Raw genomic sequence first — 21,095 nt, 5'->3', positions numbered from 1 at the left:
TGAGGAGAAGGGTTTGCAAGTGTATAAGAATATGAAAACTGTTCACTGAACAGAAGTAGTCCTGGTAGTAATAAGATCTGAATCTTCTCTTGCCCCTGTTCCAAATAACCAAGAATATCTCTGTGTCTTATCAGATTTCTGAAATACTATGTTCATATTTTTATATTTTAATACCCTTTTGGCAGAAAAGGTGAAGGATAACACATCTTCTAGGGAGGAGTCTTATCTTGGGACCAAAAATAGCCTCATAAAGCTGTAGCTTTAAGAAGAAAAAGGATTTGTGTGCCACAGTAGTAGGCATTCCATAAAGTACACTGAGCCAGCACCAAGACTTCAGAATCTCAAGAGGATAAATCTTTTTCAGGGCTAAGCCTGAGGAAAAACTCGCTACAATTTTATATCATAATTGAAATGCCTTTACTAAAGGCTACGTGATTGCTTCCTTACAAAGGAGTAGCCCTTTTTGATCTTTGTACCCTCAAAGTACGTGCTGAAGTAGCTTCTTCTAGCTGGCGTGCTTTTTCCATAAAATTCCTCTTAAAGGGTGTCATGAAATTTTCTGGGTTTTCAGAGTCCCCATCAAAAGCCAAACGTTCACGGAGCAATTCTTGCTTTCTTATTGGCTCCTCTGTTGTGTCTTCAGGAGTCCAGCTCTAGAAAATAAAGATATTTGCAGTTAGTTAATTTGGATATAACTTCTGCAACTGAAGCCTTGAGAAAACATTAGTCATACAGAGCCACGTTTTAGAAGTCCTTCCTAGCCTGAGATATAGAAGAAAACTAGCAGAAGATATTACAACAATTTGCACACATAGGCAGTCTGTTCTCTTGTTGTCACTTCTGATCTATAATATACCGTCGGCTCAGTTCAGGGCTAATGTGGGAAAGAAGACCCAAAGTTAGTTCAGAATGACTGCTGAATCAGGCCCAAGATCCTCAGAGTGTAAATTACTAATTAACTGTAGAGTCACTGGCAGTGTAGGCTTGTTCCCCTAAGACTACAGCAGAAACCAACACAAGTAGGAGTTAGGGAAATGGTAAACAAACTCCAAACAAAGCTTCTCAGTCAGCAATGGCTTTTTTTTTCCTTTTTTTCTTTTTTTTAAGTACTTCTCTGCGATCTTCTGTTTCCTTTTCTCAGTTATGTGAGAATGAGTATTAATGAGTCCCTGATATGAGAATTCTACTTCCTAGATTTACAATACTGGAAGTATATATTTAGTATAGATCACAGTTGTGAACTGTCTATTTCAGCAACCGTCACTGACATAAGTAATCATGTGATAACTGACTCAGAAAGCAAGTCAGAACTTGGTGCAGGTCCCAAGCACCAGGGCTCCTATTCTTAAAGTGCACTGTATGACTGTAAAAATGAAAATGTAGTTGCATTTGTAATTTACTGTGGATTCATTTTAATCTAATCCTATTTTAAGTCTTGTTAAGAGCTTGATTTCAATGATGTTTTATTTGTGTGTGTGTATACATGTATTTATATATATATTATTTATACATATGAACACTTTGGTTTACTGTTGTTTTTTGTGGTGACCTCTCTAGCCTATGTCACATCATCTATTAGATAGTTAAATTGTGAGGTCACTTCATCAGTTTGTTTTGGTTTTTGATCTTCAGCAAGGTCTTATGCTTGTAGGTTATCATGCACAGAGGAAAACAAAATTAAAAAAAATTGTAACTAGCAAGAAAATTCTCTGCTTGTATATTGTTCCACCTTCACTCAATTAACTTTAGCCAAACTCCATACATTGACCTGCAGAGAATGTGATCTACTATCTATCTTTAAATTAATGTGAAACAGTGCTTATGTTTTTCTATTGCACATACTTTCTTGGGTTTGAATGTGATGTCAACTTTTTTAGTAGCACCACTGGTTATCAAAGAATGCAGATAAATAACACTGTCCTTAAGGGATTGTGTCTCCTCTTCAAAAATGGATTTTTCCACAGCTGTCAGAGATACCTGTGAAGGCTGAAAGAGGAGGAGGTATCGGTTATACAAATATGCTGCACTCGGAAACGAGGCACACATCTTGCATCCTCTGGAACTCATCTAACCATCTATTTGGAAAGTTGTGTGTGGATTTTCTGATAGAATCTGTTTATTCTTTTCAAAGTTGATAAATACTTATATCAGAAATTGTGAGGAAAGCACTTTAAAAAGTAGGAGTGTGGCTTTCCTTCTTGGACATTATACATACAAAACATTAACTGCTTTTTAAGACTCGCTAGACAATCACCTAGTGCCACTGATCCTACCGTGTGCAGGGTGATGGACAGATAAACACATAAGGTCATTTCTGCCCCCGTCCCCCTGCCAAAATCTGTGAAAATCCTAGACTACCCCTGATGAATTCAAAGAATCTTCAAAAGGGAGAAACCAGCATTTGGATACTGTGACATATTTACCACACCATCAAGGGCAAGATTACTTACAAAAAATCAGTTTTAGCTATGCAGACAAAATTGCATTTTCTCTCTATATAGTATCCTGCGTGTGATTAACAAATAGCACTGGTAAATCAAGAAGACCTCATTCACAGTAACAGAACCACAATGCAACCACTGAGGCTGATGTTAGCAATGGGAACTAGGGAAATGGTATGGTGTTCAAGGCTCAAGGAGGGCGCAGAAAATGTATCCAAAAGTAGAACAGCCAAACAGCATCCATGTAGGATTTGAGAAATAAGACTCAGGTCAACAATGGGGAGGAGGGAAGGATATGAGAGATACTGGGAAAAGAGAAGCCTGGTATTACCTCAATTAATTTAGCAAGCAGAAGAAAAAGAAAATCATTCTACTGACTTGAAGGGCCTTAGATTGGTCTTATCCTATGAAGAAACTGGTACTTCCTTTAAGAAGTTAGAGTTATTGGTAGTTCGGTGTTTACAACATCATAGTTGGGCGATTGTAAACTTCAGGAGAAAAGACAGGAGGAGAGGGAGAAGAAGAGGAAGGATTTTTCTGTGTCCTGTTAGTGCTATAGGAAAAAAATTCTTAAGTGGGAATGGGGAAGACACAAAATTCATATAATTACCAAGTCATTTTTTTAACTGATGAACAAGTACTAGGAGTGCCAAGAACAAGAAAAATACTGGCTTTTGAAAACACTACCTTCAATAAAAGTGTTTTACAGCTTTATAGAGACTTGGATGGCAGGTAAATGAAAGAAAAAAATAAATAAAAACACTAATAACTATTAGCAAATACAGTAGTCAGTCCCTTATCACCATCTCTCATACCTCTTTTTTCACAGTTTCTACCTCTACAGGCTTCAGGTTAGAAGGCGACTTTGGCTTGGCAACCTTCTTCCCTTTCTTTCCTTTCTCTGCTTTTTTTTCTGGTACTTTTGGCAAATGATCCAGTTTATTCTGAAGCAGATCAATTATTCTAGAATCTGCAAATGCTTTTGCAATATCAACAACATTTTCTCCTGCAGGTTAAAAATAAATACCTGTATAAGCCATGAAAATAAACCTTGACAGTTGTTATAACTGGATAATGACAATACTGTCAACTGAATTTAATTACAGCTCTATTTTGTTAACCATTCGGTGTGCCAGGAGCCTGGCTGACGTTGATGTGAGCCTGGGCAGTCATCAGCACTGCTTGCAGAAATAAGACCTTGCAGAAATGAGCCTTGAAACAATATATTGTGGGTATTCTTGGAATGGCCGCTTTGCTTTTCATGTCCTGGTATTTGCAGCTTAATATACTGGTCCAGCAGGTTGTAATTCTGATTTTTGAGAGCTGACAGAATTTAACACTAGAAAATGGCAAGCATATTACCAGATGAGGAATTTGGACCAATTTATTGTAGGTATCTACCTCTCCTAGTGCTTGCTCTGGCCGGCAAGGAGTGAAGGGAAAGCCACATGGTTTAAACGGGGCTGAACACCATCAGTGCCTAATAAAGGAAAAACCCTCTTGCATCTCATGAGATGAGGCCCCATGGCTGTAAAGTAGTTGTAAAATTAAATTGCTGCTATCAGATGTATAGAATTTTACATGGTAACAGAAATGCAGAATACACAGCCCTTCTACAAGCAGTGTTTCACCTACTGTGCATTTTGGGAAGGAATGTCTCATTATGTAGCAATGTTTAATACATTATAGCAAGGGCTTGAAATGTGATAAATGTTAACTATTTAAACTACTCTTAAAATAGTGGAAAGAACACTAAATGGTGTTCGAAATTTTCAAAATTGCATTGTGTGGAGTCTTCCCCACCACTGAAAAAGGCTTGAATTCTTCAGCTGTGGAGATATGATGTTGGATGACAAAGGTCTGGCCTTCCAAACTGCTTGGGAGTCAGGCACAGACACAGGAATCACTCTCAGCAGGTCTATGTAAGAAAAGGTCTTTTGAAAATCACCTACTTCAGGGCATCAGTGGGAAGGACTGAGTTGCTGAGCTTTTTTTGTGTGTTTGTTTGCTTGTTCGTTATAAAAACTGCCTTAAAGTGAAGTTCAAGATTAAGGCAACTTTATAACACCTATTAAACAAGACCTTAATCTTCTATTGTAATTTGGGCAGGCTGAAATGAGTGCAGTTTTTAGTCTACTACTTGGAACCAGCTCTGGGGCTGCAATTATTAACAACAGCCTGTATCTTAGAGCTAAATATTGTTCCTGAAGTCTCTCCTCTCATTCTTTCCATCCCTTCTGCTTTGGCTGAGGCCTATATACAAGCTTCTGCAGAGGAAACCATCCACTGGCTGGCCCTGATTGCCACTACAGCAGTGTGCTAAGCAAAGTGTGTGTGGGAAAGGATTGCCCCCATGTTTCCCCCCACCCCACCCCACTGAGCGTCCATTAAGAGGGAGCAGGATTGTATCAAATCTTTGGATACAAATTATGCTAACTGGCTGAAGTGCCAGGTCACTCTTCTTGTTTAATAAAATTCACTCTACTGAGAACAAATGTAAGGCATATCTTCTCCTTGACATGTCTGCAGACTGTAGCTAAAGAAAATTCCCCATACCATCACATATGAAAAGTTAGAAGGGGAAGAAAAAAAAAAAGATCCATGATGTACCTTTCCCTCTACTGCTGTAGGAAGGTAACACTTCTACAGCAATTCGGATTTTTTCCTGTTAAGACACTTTCATTCTCAGGAATAATATTTACATGCTAAGCAGAAAGAAAAATTTCTAACTGATGCTGCCTATGCATACAACAGAAGTGATTTAAATGGGTGGCAGAATGGACACTGGCCACAACTAAAATCTAATTTTCCATTAAATAATGTTAACAATTAGCTAGATTTTTTTTCATTAAAGCCATTTATAACTTTGTATATATCTTGTGAGGTACAACAGCTTTACCAGAGATCTTTTCAGCCACAGTCTTAGGGTATTTTATTTTTCATTCTGTGCAATTAATCACTGTTGCTTTATTTTCTAAAGGCACAAAGCTAAGTGAACTTAACTCTTAATCCCGATAGCAATCATAAATTCAGAACACTTCTCAAAGTGTTCCAAAGTGCTCCAAGAACTTAAACTTTCATTTTATGAAATATGTATACACATAAGTAAACAAGTCATTTTATGAGACATGGATATTTACCATTTCTGTTTGTCATTTGGACATTAGCACCTGCATCGATTAAAAACTGCACAATATCCAATCTACAGCTCTCAGTGGCTCTCATTAGTGGGGTTGAATTGCCAATTGCAGGTGCATCCACTGCTCCTCCAGCCTTCACTATCAGTTCAGCAATATCTAGTTGTCCTGCATGGCATGCATGATGGAGAGGAGTCCACATGAAATTGTCCTTTGCATTTACATCAGCCCTACAAAAGAAAAAGAGATGTTGACATGTGAACAGATTAAGCCGGCTACTAGACACAGTTAACTTCTGCAATTCTAAGTACAATCCAAGTTAATTGCATACTGTAATGACATACTCAATGTAAATGAGTATTTTCATACTGCTACTACTACTTTAAAACCGTTCTAGTATCTGACATAGCTTGTCATGGAATATCAATTGTAGCAGCTTGCACTGGTGGTGATCTTATACATCACTCTGTCCCTCTCTGAGCCCACATGGTGGCCCTCTGCAGGAGGTTTTCACAGGGACAGAGGAAAAACAGCTTTCCAAAGAACTTAGTCCTTCTCTAAAATGTTGCTAGTGTTTGTGCTTAAGCTTCATTTAGAATGAATGCAGCCCTTTGAGCTTCTACAACTGTCTTCTCTTCCTCAACAAATATCAAGGTTCTTAATCTTTAGGAAAACAAGCTAAGGGGATAAAGTAGATTGCTACTTACTTTCCACACTGTTGCCATTTATGTCCTTTTCTGAGATGGCTCAGTTGCCTTAAGGTCCACCGAGCCCAGCAACTGGCTTCCAGTTCTTGGCTTCATTTTACTGCCCTTTTTCTCCCAGTATGCCATGCAAATGAGGAGGGAACAGACCTACAGGAGTGTCTTTCATGAAATGGTAGAGCTCTACTCTCCTGTCACTCATCTGCCCTAGGGGTCACACTTTAATAAGAGCAGTTGCTTTTGATGGAGAAAGATGGGAGCTGAGAAGTGGAAGAGGAGCTTAAGTTGTAGACACAGATAGTAACAGGTGGGATGAGATGAAGCAGGTAACAGCAAAAGGCAGATTAAGGAATTCAAAAAAGAAAGGTTGTGGGCCAAGAACAGGTGCTGCTTTCTCTAAAACTCATGGCAAAATTGCCTGTCTAATTTAAAAAAAGGAGTTGGATTGGGGCCTAAAATAGACAAGATTTAAGAGAAAGATCACAGGAAATCTGAGGATTTGAATTTTTTTCAGGTATTATGTCACAAAATCAGGCTAAATTTGTTTCTACTGCCAAGCTAGTATTTTTATGTATGGCATGTTCTGCAAGGGATAGTCATGGTGTAACACTTGCAATATGCTGCCTTCAGCTGAAGTTCAGGGAAAAAGCAGTATCAACTTTTTAGCAAGTGGAAGCCCTGGGAACTTTTGGGCTGAGGGCATGCTAAAGCAAGGCTTAGGAAACAAGAGCCACTAGTATCTCTTAAAAGTAATATAAGTCTAGAAAGACATGGTTTCCCCATGTCTTTGAACAAACTATAGCCCATGACCATACCTAGGTCTGCCATCTTCGACATGTGCCATGCATGGTTCAGAAGAGGCTCCTCAAGAGGGGATTCCCCAATACTCAAGTACAATGAACTACTTTCTATTGTATCTAGGACTGCCTAGAAGTCCTGAAGTGAATTAGGGTCACTGGCTCATTTACCCTAGGGACAAAGGCTTGATGTCTGCCCAGAAAAAATGGAGCAAGGTGAAGGAAAAAATGTGAAATAACCTGCTGCCAGGGATAGCTTTTTTGCTCTTCCTATCAAATGGTTTATATTGAATGCTATATCAAAAGAATGGATTCATCTGCTCATCTTTTCTTGTTTACGTTTTTAATCTTTTTCAAAATCGTATCTTTGGTGAGATCTTATGGCAGAAATTCCACAGACTTACCAGTGTTTTTTTCATCTTTGTTGTCTTTCAGTTGCTTAGCTAGTATGATTTACTCATATGCAGTTTACATTCTGCTATATTTCTCCTCATTAAAATAAGCGGTTCCAGATATTTCACTGTTTTCTCTTCCACCCACCCTGCCCCATGCCTGTATTGATCCTCTCTGTCTGTCCCTGAATCCCTTTGGCTAACTTCATTCTGTTAGAAGCAAACTGATCAAAGGTAACAGGGAAAACACAGCATAGATTTAAAAATTCTTCAGCATTTTCTCCTGGTCAAACATTGGTTAATTTGCCTTTAGTCCAAATTTAATTTATTTCTGAGTCTTTCTAGAACAAGATAAAAAGTAGATACCGCCAATTTCTTTAAACTGCAGCATTTTTTATAGCTTTAAATAATTGTTGGTTTGTATTTGGTATGGATTTGTAATACTGGATGGAAAGACCATACTGGAAAAAGAATTTAGATTCCTATAGCAAACAGAATTCCTATATTTGTCCTATAGCAAACAGAAAATATCTGAAAGTCTACACTGCTGAAAGATGAAAAGCTAAACACTGTACTGATAACTTTCCATTTTCTGATTTCTGTCAATTTAAACTCTCAATTGATACTATTTTTAAACTAAGTTACCACATTGTGACTCCAGTGCAATCTGGGGAGGTTTGATGAACTCACTGGAGATTAATTTGCCAGACAACTCTTGTATCCTTATCTTCTGAAGACCTGAATACAGAAGTTTACACAACTTTACATCGTCACCATGAATGTCAGTGAAATTGCCAGGGTGCATAAAGTTCCATATGCTGTTGAGTCTCTGCAAGAACTGGAGCTAAGACTACAGCCACTGATACTTAGAAATGAACATTAAAATGAATTCTGGCTATAGGGAGAGAATATAGCTAACGTAAATATCATTGTTTTTGAAAAATGCTCATTTCAGCATTTATCTGAATGACTGTAGGACTACAGCAGTCTGATTATAAAAGAGAACACATTTCACTATTACACAAGTATGACTGAATTTTTCTTAAGCTGCTTTCATTTTTAAGGTATTAAGATTTTTTCACAAGTGTGTCTGTAGGGTACAAATGGTTGAAGTACTTCTAAAGTGGGGAATAGATTAAATAGCAGCATGCACTTCCAGTGTAAATCCTGCTGCCTCAGCCTGCTGAGCCGCAGAGGAAAGTGATTCTGCATGGCTTATCCCCTTAAAACACTCGCATGAAAAGGCCCTGGCATGTGAAACAGGGAAGTCTAGGATTACCTTGATGATTTCAGGCAAGTCACTTTAGCCAGATTTTCCAAAATCAATTAATTTTGAGAGTTCAGTTCTGAGGGTGCACTATTTGAGACACAGTGGATGTGAGCTAAGTGCAGTTCCAACAGACTGGATTTGTAGGTACTCTGCATCAAACTGAAGTATCAACAGCTGAGACACCAAAAATTTCAGACCTGGGGAAATTACCTGTTAGGTGCTTCTATTTCCTCATTACTAAAATGGGGAAAATAATAAGCAAGCCCTCTGTAATGAGGGATCATCTGCACTAACTTTAATAATTAAGCATTATGCAAATAAAAATGAATTTCTCCCAAACCTAGTCTGTTGCATCCAATTGGTTACTGGCAATTTACGCTTCTGAAAACCCTCTCAAAATAGCAATTAAAAAAACCTGGAACCCCTTACCCCTTTTCCAGAAGATACTTCACGACACCTATGTTCCCACTTGCACATGCAGCCATTAAAGGTGTTTTATAATATTTATCTCTTACATCTATTGGCACACCCTCCTCAAATGCCTTCTTGAGAGATCGAATGTCTCCTGCTCTGACAAGGTAGTTAATATTCATGTACATTTTCCTTGGCTCATCTGTATACCATGCACGGTCATCATGCACAGGATGGGCAGATGGGTGGTACTGGTTAAAACAGTCACTGTCAGTGATGTTCTGAAAAGCCTCAATCATGTACACAGGGAGGCCATCTTCTCTATGTGGACACGTGCTCTCTGGAATGATGCAAATCGGCATTGGGATTGTGACAGCTTTCTTGCCTTTTGCTTTCTTCCTTTTCTTCTTTTTGGGTCCAAAAGATGTTATGAGATAGGCTTTTTGCAAGTATTTGGAGCCTTTAAAAAATTCTTCAATGTTGATTTCTGCACCATAAGATATTTCATGCTTTTCAGCAACAGTTTGTATTTGTTCATCATCTACAAAGGCACACCGTTTCCGAATAACTGATATAAAATCCTCTTTAGTTACCGTTCCATCTCCCTGGTCGAATATGCCAAACACCTCATGAAGGGCAGCCTGATGTTCCAAGGACCAGTCATATAACTTCAGTGCCCAACAGGGACTGTCATCCTTTGCTTCAGGCTTGGAACGTTTAGCAAAGATTTTTTCAATTTTACGCAATTCTTTTGCTGCTGCTTTAAAACCACCTTCCTTGGCAATGACTCTTGGGGTCTTTGTTAATAAGTTCTTCCATGTAGGATCGCAGCCTAAACACATAGACACAATTCATTTAATGTAAGAGACTTTTACTATACAGGCAGCTAATTAGCACAGATCTACAACTTTATACTCTCTTAACAATAAAGATTGCTGGTATAGAACCACATCTGTAAACATAGACTGGCATGTTAGCCACATGTCCATATTTGTTTTGCAAAAAGAGATTTGTTGGGTAGCCCTCGCTCTGCTTCTCTGTCCACTTATGAATATGTTCGGCAAGACAGAAGTTCAATGAAAATTTTAAGGTTTTCTTAAAGTGGTTAGCAAGGTTAAGAAGAACTGAACTAAGATTAAAATGCCACTCACTGTTCTATAATCTTACAGTTTGCCTCTGGACTACTAGTTAAATGTCTGAACCACAAGAACAGAACATAGGATTTTGCATGGTCCTGTGGAAACAAAGCTTGAAGTGACATGACAGATTTGATGAAGTTAGAAAATGATCAGAACTTCTTTGGAGTATGTTTCATCACTCACAGAAACTAAGTTTTCCTCCTGATTACACTGAGATCAAGTTGTTTAAATGATCAGCAAACCAAAAATTAATTTTCTATTGGAAGTTTCAGTGCAATATTTCTAAAACAACTGTAAATACAAACACTTAATCCAGTCCAATTCTAAACTATACAAATCCATGATGTTTCTACTGCCTGCTCTGAGAAATGGTTTACCTTGTCTTAACCCCGTCAGTGGAAAAAATGTCATGATAGCTTATGTTAGGCACCTCTTAATGAGAATTAAATTTGCTACATGATACCCCAAAGGGTCAAATCCTTCATAGATGCCAAAATGAAATCTTTTCTTTAGCAGAGAGAGAGTAGATGATATTTGTAAAGTAACTTATTTTTAATGTACCTCTTTGTCCTATAAACTTGCAGCAATCTGCAAACCCTCCCTCTGCAGCATAATGAAGCGGTGTGTTCCCATTCATAGCAATCAGACCCAAGTCTCCATTATAAGCTGAAATTACCCTCAGAATCTGGAAAAAAGAAGACAGTACTATCAAAAATCTTGTTGGCATTTCTTAGGATGGGGGAAGGGAGCGAGTGTTTGCAAATAAATGCAATAGCACATATTCCCAGTTTACGCAGTGAACTTCTCTTGCATGCTCAGCTTATCAATCCACACACAACATTTGTTTGCTATAATGCTGTGTTTACTTAACTCAGGAACAGAAACCTTCTTTAGTTGTAGTGGTCAAGGACAATCTTCAGTCTTACCAGCCTATGGCAGGGCACTGTTTTTAAAGTAACCCTGACATTATATGCATAATCAAAGCTTCATAATTTACATACTTCAGAGACAGTATTTGGGGTGGGGGGAGGAGGAAGCTGCCTACCTGCAGGCATTTGCATGTGTTCTTCTTATAATGGAAAAGTCACATCCATGCTACACAATTGCTACATGCTATGCTTCGAGAGAAGCTAGCTCTCCAAAGGAATTGCCCACATCAGACAGCCAGACAAGCAAACGTACACTCATAGGTACCTTGGCAAAACATCTCAGCAATTTTTAGAGAAACGCTATTATTTCTGAATTTCCTTTGATACTTTAAAAGAAGCTGCTCTTGACTACTGATTATTATGTTTCAATCAGCTGAGATACTGGGCTCAGAGAAAGCCTGGTTTGGCTTTGCAGCAATGCTTTGCACTACTAATGACAATACCTCAAAAAAGCCTCCTTTGGCTGCAAAATGTGCAGCACTGTGTCTTTCAAGGTCAAATACGTTAACGTCTCCTCCTCTCTCAAGTATACCACGCACCACCTCAAGAACACCTTCTCTTGCTGCTTCCATTAAGGCTGTGCGACCAGTAGCCTGCAAGGTAGCAAGAAAATAATTTATAATTTGAATCATAAGCTAATTCAGGTTGGAAGGGACTTCTGGAACAATGTGATCCAAATGTTGCAAGTGGCTTAAAACTGGAGGCCTCCTTTTAGGCATTTTTGAAAAAAAGGAGATGAGTCTAATAGTTTCAAAGACATTTGCAGGCCAGTTTTAAGAACCTAGTCCTGTTGCTGCTGAAATGTGAGTGGTCAAACCCTAGTGACTAAAATACATAAGAAACCTGAGTCAATTCAATAGTCATGAGTATCGGCTCTTTGTTTGAAGGAACTCCTTATTCTGTGTGCATGCTTTCACGCATGTTTACAAGTTTTAACACAAAATATCACCTCTGTCATGAAAGTATATAAGTAACCATGGTAGGAGAAATGCTGTTGGGGAATTTCACTGCTGTTCTATCTGCGAGGAAAAGTTTGCACTCTAATACATCCATACTGTGTTTTTCTACATAACAGTGTATGTTTCTGATAGCAGTATATAGATATATGTGCTCTCTATATATACTCTCTCTATACACACACACACACACTATATATATATATACACTCTCTATATATACTATATATAGTATCTAGATATATATATTCTTTATAATGGCTGACTTTGGTAGATCTGGTGACCTTCCCAAGAACACAGTGCATCTCAGATGGGGGATAGACTAGTTATAACCTGATGGCCCCCAGCAATGTTTAGTATAGCTTATTCACTGCTGTACAAAGGGGCAAAGGGAGCCCACGAATGGGCAGGAAGCAGACAGCGGGCCATGGATATTGTACTGCTAGACCATATTTTGTTCCCTGGTGGTTCTTCTCTGGGCCTAGCAAACCATTCCTATTACATGGCCAGGCATGTGACTGTCATATTACAAAAAATGGAGGATACTCATCATACTGCAATAACACAAAGTGAATGAAGGGGGCATGTGCATCAAAGGATGTGACAAAGATGTCCATACTTTGGTCAGGTGAAACGTTTCAGTATAGTTACAAGGTAGGCAGGATACTGCAAATCTAGGACCAAAGCCATGGGTAGCCCGAATTACCACAAATCAGCACTGCTCCACTGAAATACAGTGAACTACAGCTCTTAAGGAGTTGGCCCAGTTGTTTTTATAAAATATATGCACTTTAACCTACAAAAATCTAAATCAGGATACATGATTCAAGCTGAATGCTTAACACCTTCCTTCTCCCTCCCCCCCAAAGATAAGGATGATAAAGAGGAAGGGAATAGACAGCCACTGAATTAAGCACTTGCTACTGCTGTTATTATTTTAATGTGAGGATTTACAGTCATATACTCTAGTGGTCTGATAACTATTCCACAATCCTGTATATACACTTTTAGAAACATAATATACATAGAAACATTCATACTGGGTTTATTGCATTGGGATCTGCTCCTCTTTCCAAAAAATTCAGGCATATTTCTTTAATACTGTGGGCTTGCTCACAGCCTTGTACAAATACAGGCTTCCCCTCAGTAGTGCTGTTGTTAACATCTGCACCATATTCCAAGGCAATCTGAGTGCAGCGGCAGTGCCGTCTTGTAGGTAAAATGCTGTAAAACAGAATACCTGCAAAGAAAACAGAAGGGATTACAGAGCAACATTAAATGGTAAGGAAGGTTATTTAGGCAGTAAGCTTCACATCTGAAAGGACAGACTCCTTCAATAGATGCCCATTTACTTCTCTTAGGGTAATACATGCAATGTGATTTCTGGTTTAGGGTCTCTTAACCCAGGGAGCAAACCAGTATTCAATATTAGCGACAGTTCATGGAAGGAACATGATTCTCAATCACAAGGTACCTGTTCAGCTACGCACTCGAGTGAGCTAAGATTCAAAGGCCCACACTGTTTAGGGAGAATAAATGTCATTTCCACCAAAGCTCTTATGGCAAATAGCTTGTATTGAGCTGTAAGGATTACCCCCAACCACGGTTTCTCACTAGAGACTGAGCCCTAAGGTCATCAGTATCAAGGCACAAGTCAGCCACTGGAACCAAAGAAATACTACTGTAATAACAGCCCTTTATCCTTTATAAAAACTATCTAAAGTTACTAGAACTGAACATAACATACATAGTAAGTATGTGGCACAGTAAGAAATAAGGTATCATTTAATGGTACTTCTGGTCTGATAGGGTTCCCTTTTACTTACTTCTTCCTTCATTATCAACAACAGTCATGTCTGCTTGAGCTTTTACTAATAAGTCCAAAACCAAGTCATGTCCTAGCTCAGCTGCCTTCATCGCTGGAGTACATCCCATTTTGTCTTGGACATCTGGATGAGCTCCATGTTCTAGCAGGAAGCTGCACATGTTGGTGTCATTTTTAATGCAGGCCAAGTGAAGGGCACTGTATCCATCCACAGGCTCTGTGAAATTAATGAGATCTGGAATTCCAAGCTTGATCAGCTTTTCTATTTGCTTCCTGTCTTTCTGGTGAACACACTGGAGAAGTTTGTAGATCTGCAAGTTTTGAAGTCTTTTATCTACCAATAACATCCTGAAATAACAAAATTGGCTTCTTCCAAGGAATTAATTTCTGCATTGAAAAAAAAACGTAAACACTGAGGTGAGATTATTCTTACATGTCAGTAAGAATTGGAATGAAACTATGTTTGAGGCCATGAAAATATGCACTTTCACTTGACGAACAACTGAGCTTTTTGAGTGAATTTTTCTCATTTAATACATATCGAACATATAGAGAATATACAGCAGCACCCTGCAAATTGTTCTTTCTCATCATCTAACTGTTCCGAAGAAGTTTCATCCAAGGTGAAAACAAAGTTAAGAAGCTAGAGGGTAACTTTTCTATTCAAGGAACTGCTATAACGTACAGTTACTTGGAAGCCTAAGGGGAGCTTGATCATCTGCCATTTTAGTACTTCAAATGAAAAAAAAAGTCAACGGTCACAGTGTCATTCGCACTTGCTAAAGTATCAAATTGATTCTTGCATCACTTCTTCAATATATCTGTGCACCTTCTTTGATAGTAGCTGGTGCATGAACTTTCTGCTGGGCTATCTATATAAAAGGTAAATTATGTTTTTCTGCAACAAGTCTCTTGGGGGCAAACGATGCAGCAAGTGGGGCACTGGCACAGGAGAAGGTTCCTCCAGGTGACACAACAGTTGCTTTTAAAGGAAAACACGGTGCAAGATATCAGCTTGCATTTGCTTCAGTTATGATTACACTAGGCTTTTTTATCCTCCTTTACCTATTCCCATTTATAACAAGAGCTGCAATTAAACTGAAGGTGATAAGAAGTCCAGCTTGATCATCCTTTATAGGCTTCACTCACAGAAGGATCAGGAAACCATTCTTCTCCCCTAACACATTGTATTAGTAAATCCAAGAGACCAGGGAGGGAAGGGACCCTCCCTCATTTAATAAATGCTACAACATGACTGATATTAAAAAAGGAGTTGCAGTCCTTCTCCGTAAAGAAGATTCATACAGTGTGATACAAATATGTTATCTGGACTGCATATGTGGCTAAAGGGCCAAGCAAGGGTCACACATTATAAGGACCATTTCTGAGCTAGGTTAAGTGGACGGAAAGCTTCCTATTAGCTTCAGCAAGCCTTTGATCAGTCTGTGCTCCAAACACTGCATTTACAGAACACAAGACAGAAATCGTGGAGAAACATGGTCCTGATGGGGCAACATGATGGTTTTTTTTTTTTGACTGGCAACATAGACTGCAAATGGGGTAATTTAGCAATCTGACTGGCTACTGTTGAGTGTTTTGTAGATGTCCAAGTAGAGGTGAGGTTTTAAGAGAGATATGCAAAGGATGAACAATTCTAACAGACTTTTACAGGCAATACTTTCCATTCTGAAAAGGAAGCACGGAAGAAAACTGCAGGAAAAATACAGAAAACAAAGACTAAGCATGTCTGGAATGGTCCGAGAACTGTGATTTTTGTACCACAGGTACAACACGTCAGTTGCTGTTCCTGCAACTACTATCTTTTATTTTTTTGAAATTCTGTGGCCAGCCTATTTTTAGAGCAACAGAGACAGTGGTCAGGTTTACTGCTCACAGACTTCTGAAAACTGCCTGTGTTTTTCCTGCTAAACAAGCTGCTTAGCACCTTCCCCATGTAGTCTGTCCATGCTGCCTAAAGGTGTCTGCAGTCCTCTGAGTCAGGTTGTATTTGCAAAACAACTCTATTACGCCACCTGACACATCTGACTGCAGCTCACAGCTCCTCCCCAAAAACAGAGTTAAAATAGCAGAGATGTTTCAGAGTAGGAAAATGGAAAGGGTAGGAACAGCTGTACAATGCCTGGAGCTACTTAAAAGGTGGCCTTTTGGCTTTGCAAAATATTGTGAAATGTTCATGTTCAGAAAAACTTTTTTATTGTAACAGTTTTGACCAGCTTAAGGCCGTGTTTTATTTGAATGACATTATTATTAGAAGTTGTTCACATTTACGAGTGTTGCAGTGGGCACTAAAATGCAAAGGCTTTCTATTTGTGATGTAAACTGCTCAAAATATGTCAGCTGTTCCCATGGTTAGGTGACTTTCTCTTATTTAAGTATGACTGCTTAAATGCTAAATTCTTTTCTACGTAGGTCTTATGCAATCCTCACTCTGATTATAAATAAAGTATATTCTTACAATACATGACTAAATCATTAAGCAATAATGACTTATATCTGTCACCTGTGGCTTGCTTACTCTCATTCCTAACATGTTGTGTGTCTTGTGGTACATTATCCTATGAAAGAGAATAAATGCAGAGACTTTTCTATTGACAGAAGTTACAACTATAATAGCATTCTAGCCCTCACCTTGAGACTTCTGAAATAAGGCTATTTCTGGGTAGTGCTCTGGTAGCAGGGAAACCAGAGCACCCGATGGCGTCTAGCTTTTAGAGCCTGAAACAGTAGGAAGTGAACAGAGCTTCAATACAAGACGTTATCCTGGGCTCTGAGCAGTGTCAGAAGTGGTGTAAACTCCGTAGGGTCTGCGGCTTAGAGCAGCAAGAAGGTACTACAAGGAAGGCTCTTAAACTACTCATGCCACTGAAATTCAGGAGGAGAGAGGTTTTTAAGATACTTGGATGTCTGAGCTGTCAAGCTTAAACTGTTCTCGCATGCTCTTGTTCTCTATTTCCCACCACCCCGCAGCAGTAAGGAATTTGGGTTCATTTCCAAAAATGGGATCCTTTCTTCCCACTGTTAATCATTATTTGCATGCAAGTGGCACGCAGAGATCGCAGGGTCCCATAGTAAGAGCTAGTTAAAACATCAGGACAGCACCTAATAGTTTCTACCTAGCATATTCGGTGTCTGCCCAACATGAGTCCTTCCTGCAAATCAGGAGCTTCACTCCTTAAGGAGGACTGGGCATAATCACAGTTCTGGTCCATCCTTTCCGAAATGGAGAAGCAGGGACATGCCTCTGCTCCACCTCTGCCCTGGCCAACATCACTGGTTCAACAGCAGGAGAGGAGCCTGCCCCGCTGTGCCAGTGGCACCCTAAAGAGCTCTGGGGGGCTCTCTCATAGTGTGGCTTGCTGCTTCTGAGACTGCCTCGGAGAACATAAGCCAGATCCTCATATGGCCAGCACAACCCGCAGAGCTCCAAGGAAATCAATACTCATTTATTTACACTGGCTGAAATCTGTCAAGTTGTTATGTTTGAGGATTTTTCTGGTATTTCTTAATACTTTCTGTACACACCTAGATTTTGTGCATCTTTCGGGGACCTATGTAGGATCAAAACTTGCCTTTTCCTCCTTTCTTTCTCCCACATGAAGCTGCAAACACTGAAGAAACTACATTCTTCATGGTAATAGGTTAGTAAAGCTACAGCAGCATTGCAGCTGAGAAAAATTTGTTAGTAACACTCAATGCAGATAAAAATGGAAATAATATTCAGTGCATGTGGATTTGGATTTATTTTATGGATTATCCTCGGGATTCAAAACAGTGTTAGTGCTACATCTCACACAAACATTACCCTCAAACTCTGAAGTATCCAGAATTAGCATGTTCCAGAGTGCTGTGTTTTCCAGTGCGTGACCTCCCCCACAAAGGAAGTCTGAAACTAAAGTGCATCTTATACACTGAAGCAACTAGTAGTTGTAAGCAAACACCCACCATCACCGATGCTCCTGTTATTGTCAGTGTCCGTAGCAGTGACATAGCAAAGAGGCAGGAGCACAAGGGACACAGGCAGTTGCAGGAACAGCAGCGGCTTTGAGAGGCAGTAGGAGAATCAGCAGCAGTGGCAGAAAAGGCAGGTGTGTGCTGCACATGTTAGAAGCCACACAATACAGTTAAGAAACAACAAACGATGCAACATTCATGCAATGCTCCTGCATATATGTCTAATGATCATTTTTTAAGTATATGATCAGGTATTATTTGTTCCCTAGAACCTTTGCCTCTCTCAGGACACGGGATTCACAGCACACCTTTAAGGAGCAGATGGTCATTATTCTCCATTTTCCTTTTTGCTCACAGGGTAATGTATTACACTCCATTCCAATTTTAGTCCTAATTCAGAATGAATGTTTTCTGTTTGAGAGGGTTATCATGGTATTATTTGAATACTTCACACACAATAACAAAATTACCTCCGCAAACAGAAGTGAAATTATTTTCATCACACAATGGTGAAGACTGTTGTTATCCCATTTTACCCACCAGTGAGACCCCCTACCAAGTTTAAATTCTTTGCTTCAAAGCATTAAGAACAACAATTTACATGAAAATCGCTGTAACATTTTGTAGTATTTCTTGAAAGTCACCGGACTGCGTTTTATTAGAAGTTTCTGCAGAATCTGAATCAAAGTAAGACAACTGATGTAGAAAATTCTACCCAGAGTCAGGTAAAGTTACAAGCAAGTGAAACAGGCTTCCATAAATAAAAATATAATTACAGCATCTTGCTGATCTTCATTAAGTAAATACTATCAACTATATGTACTTCATAGAGTTTTTATCACTTCACCTGTAACATATCTTTTAATGGAAAATGAGTCATTGTTAACATAGTTTTGAAACAGGCATACTCTGGGGAGGACTTCACGAAGCTACAGCCATAAACCCTAAGCCTGTAACATCTGCTTAGCAACGATTTTGTTTATCTGCTGACAAACACCAACAGAGTCACTACCTTCATTCTGCCAGCTTGTGTCACAGTTTTGGTTGAGAGCATAAAACTCATTTTAATTTCAAATTAATCCTTTTTCCAGTATACCCAGTATTAGGAAAATCCTTTTAATCAGATTCTTCTTTTCTCACAAAGCTTTCCAAGCTGTGGTGGAGCTACTTTGATAGAGGGGGGAGGTCAGGTGGCCAGCTCTCTCACCCACTGACTTTCTGTGGAGGCCTGGTGCCTGACCACTGCTGGAAGGCTCTCCCAGTCTTCCTCAGAAGGTCAATATCAGTGTTTTTCTTTTTTTTTTTTTAAGAGTTGATCGCTGTCAGAAAAAATTTTCTTCCTTCTAATACAGTTAACATACAACCCTACAGCCACCAGTATAAGTCCTTCATCAGCGTCAGAGATGGACTGTCATAGACTTCCATGGGAAAGAAGCAGATGCTAATATAAATACAGACAATAGGAGATGATGATATATGACAATGATATATGACAATAGAGGAAAACTTGCTTTTCCTTTACTCAGTTTTTTTCATGTTGTGGATGTGTTTCCCCTCTAAAGTCAGAATGCTTTCTGTTGTTTTTATTGGCTCTTGTAGAACAAAAGAAAAAATGTATAAATGGAAAATGAAACCATAAAAAGAGAAAATCATCAGAAAAATTCAAGTATTCCCATGGAAAACACTTGTGACTCCTTTTTTAAGAAGTTTTCAACATTTAAAGCTGAAAATGTCCCTTTAATTATCACTATTCACACACTCATAAACAAAATTTTCATGTTTTATCTTTCGTGAGAGAGAATAGCTTAGCACTTTCTAATTTTAATCCATTTGCATACTGGCCATAGAGCATGAGCCCTATATTCTGGTATAAAGGAAACCAGTATGGTAACAGTACCACACTGTTTTTATAGCTTTATAAAAATAATTGCACTGGATATTTTGGCTGCCAATTCCCTGTGGCTAATGTCTAAAGGGAGTGAGGCAGCAAAATCCTCCTAAACTGTATAACGAACAGTCAGTGATGCTGGGTTTTCTCTTCGTGGCCCTTGGTGTTTTGTTAATTCTCAGGAAATGGGCAGGCCTTGGGCTGAGCCATAGTGCAGTGCTGAGGGATGGCCACTTTCGTGGCCCACTTGTGTTACCCCCTCTATGAAGTTCAATCTCACGTGGAGGTTTCCTCCCAGACACAGCCCTCTGGGAAACCGGGCCCACTCCTGAGTGCTGTAAAGAGTCCTGAGGCTAAGGCAGAATTTGAACAGATGTGCCTTCTTTTCGCAATTCACTTTGCAACTTCCAGTTGCTTTAACGTTCATCCAAAACCAAATGCGCTAGAGCCCATGGTGGCCGCTGTGCCTCAGGGAGGGCTGGCAGCCCTGCAGGCCAGCCAGCACCTTCCAGTCAGGTGTATGAGCAACACCTGCCAGGCACCGGGGCTGGGAGAGGCTGCGCAGGCCCCAGGAGGTTGCTCCCCGGCTTGCAGGGGGGCACAGGCTCCCTGCAAGCCCCTGTGGGGTGCCACCGCAGCCCTGGCCTGCCTAGGAGCTGGCAAGGAGGTGCCACGTGCAAAGGAAAGGATGTGCACTAGGTTTCACAGAGTTTAAAGTGCTGAGGGCCCTGAGAAGCCAGGCAGGGAATAAAGCTGATGGCAGCCGACCTTTCTCGGGTTGCAACTCAGCGGAGCGGGTGGCCGATAGAGGAGACTGGCTCCAACAGCAGAGAAACTGCTCCAAAAGGAACAGGATGCAGAGCCGGTGCCGAACCGCGCCAGGGCTCTGCTCAGGCGGTAAGGACTCGGCTGTCCGGCAACGCAGAAGGACAAACAGGTAATTTCCAGTCTGTCCTCAACCGAGACAGGGGCCGAGGGTTGCGGCGATGCCGAGTATGGCTTTTAAAAATCCGAGTCGAGCACAGCCTACGCAGTGCCACAGTGCTGCTCCCCCCGCATTGCCCCCTCCCTCACAAGAGCTGGCGTCTCCAGGGGCGCCGAGAGGCCGAGTTCAGCGTCAGGGCGGCTCTGCCACCAGCGCACCCGGGGCAGCCCCCCGGTGCCCGGCCCCTCCCGCCGCGCCAAACGCGGCGGCTGCCCCGCCGAGCAGCCCCGGGGCCGCCACGGCCGCAGC

General features: G+C 40.2%; 1 protein-coding gene across 1 annotated transcript; it reads right to left on the bottom strand.

The window, feature by feature from the left end:
• Positions 1 to 443: 443 nt before the first annotated feature.
• Positions 444 to 14,348, bottom strand: ANKEF1 (ankyrin repeat and EF-hand domain containing 1). The gene is made up of 9 exons (XM_026064148.1): positions 14,003 to 14,348; positions 13,217 to 13,416; positions 11,664 to 11,813; positions 10,853 to 10,976; positions 9,171 to 9,984; positions 5,582 to 5,808; positions 3,257 to 3,447; positions 1,843 to 1,986; positions 444 to 653 (listed from the first exon to the last, which is right to left on the bottom strand). Exons 1-9 carry the CDS (start codon positions 14,346 to 14,348, stop codon positions 444 to 446), a joined length of 2,406 nt encoding a protein of 801 aa, XP_025919933.1.
• Positions 14,349 to 21,095: the final 6,747 nt, after the last annotated feature.

Source organism: Apteryx rowi, unplaced genomic scaffold (assembly GCF_003343035.1).
Source record: "Apteryx rowi isolate R43461 unplaced genomic scaffold, aptRow1 scaffold_21, whole genome shotgun sequence".
Taxonomy (NCBI): domain Eukaryota; kingdom Metazoa; phylum Chordata; class Aves; order Apterygiformes; family Apterygidae; genus Apteryx; species Apteryx rowi.
The sequence above is the reverse complement of the archived record's forward strand: the minus strand, read 5'-3'. Positions and strand labels throughout refer to the sequence as shown.

Coding starts and splice junctions, on each gene's coding strand:
- ANKEF1 (XM_026064148.1), bottom strand. CDS start 14,348: ATGTTATTGGTAGATAAAAGACTTCAAAACTTGCAGATCTACAAACTT. Junction 9,985..10,852: donor CAAGTTTATAGGACAAAGAG/GTACATTAAAAA, acceptor CTATGTGTTTAG/GCTGCGATCCTACATGGAAG. Junction 3,448..5,581: donor CCAAATGACAAACAGAAATG/GTAAATATCCAT, acceptor TTTAACCTGCAG/GAGAAAATGTTGTTGATATT.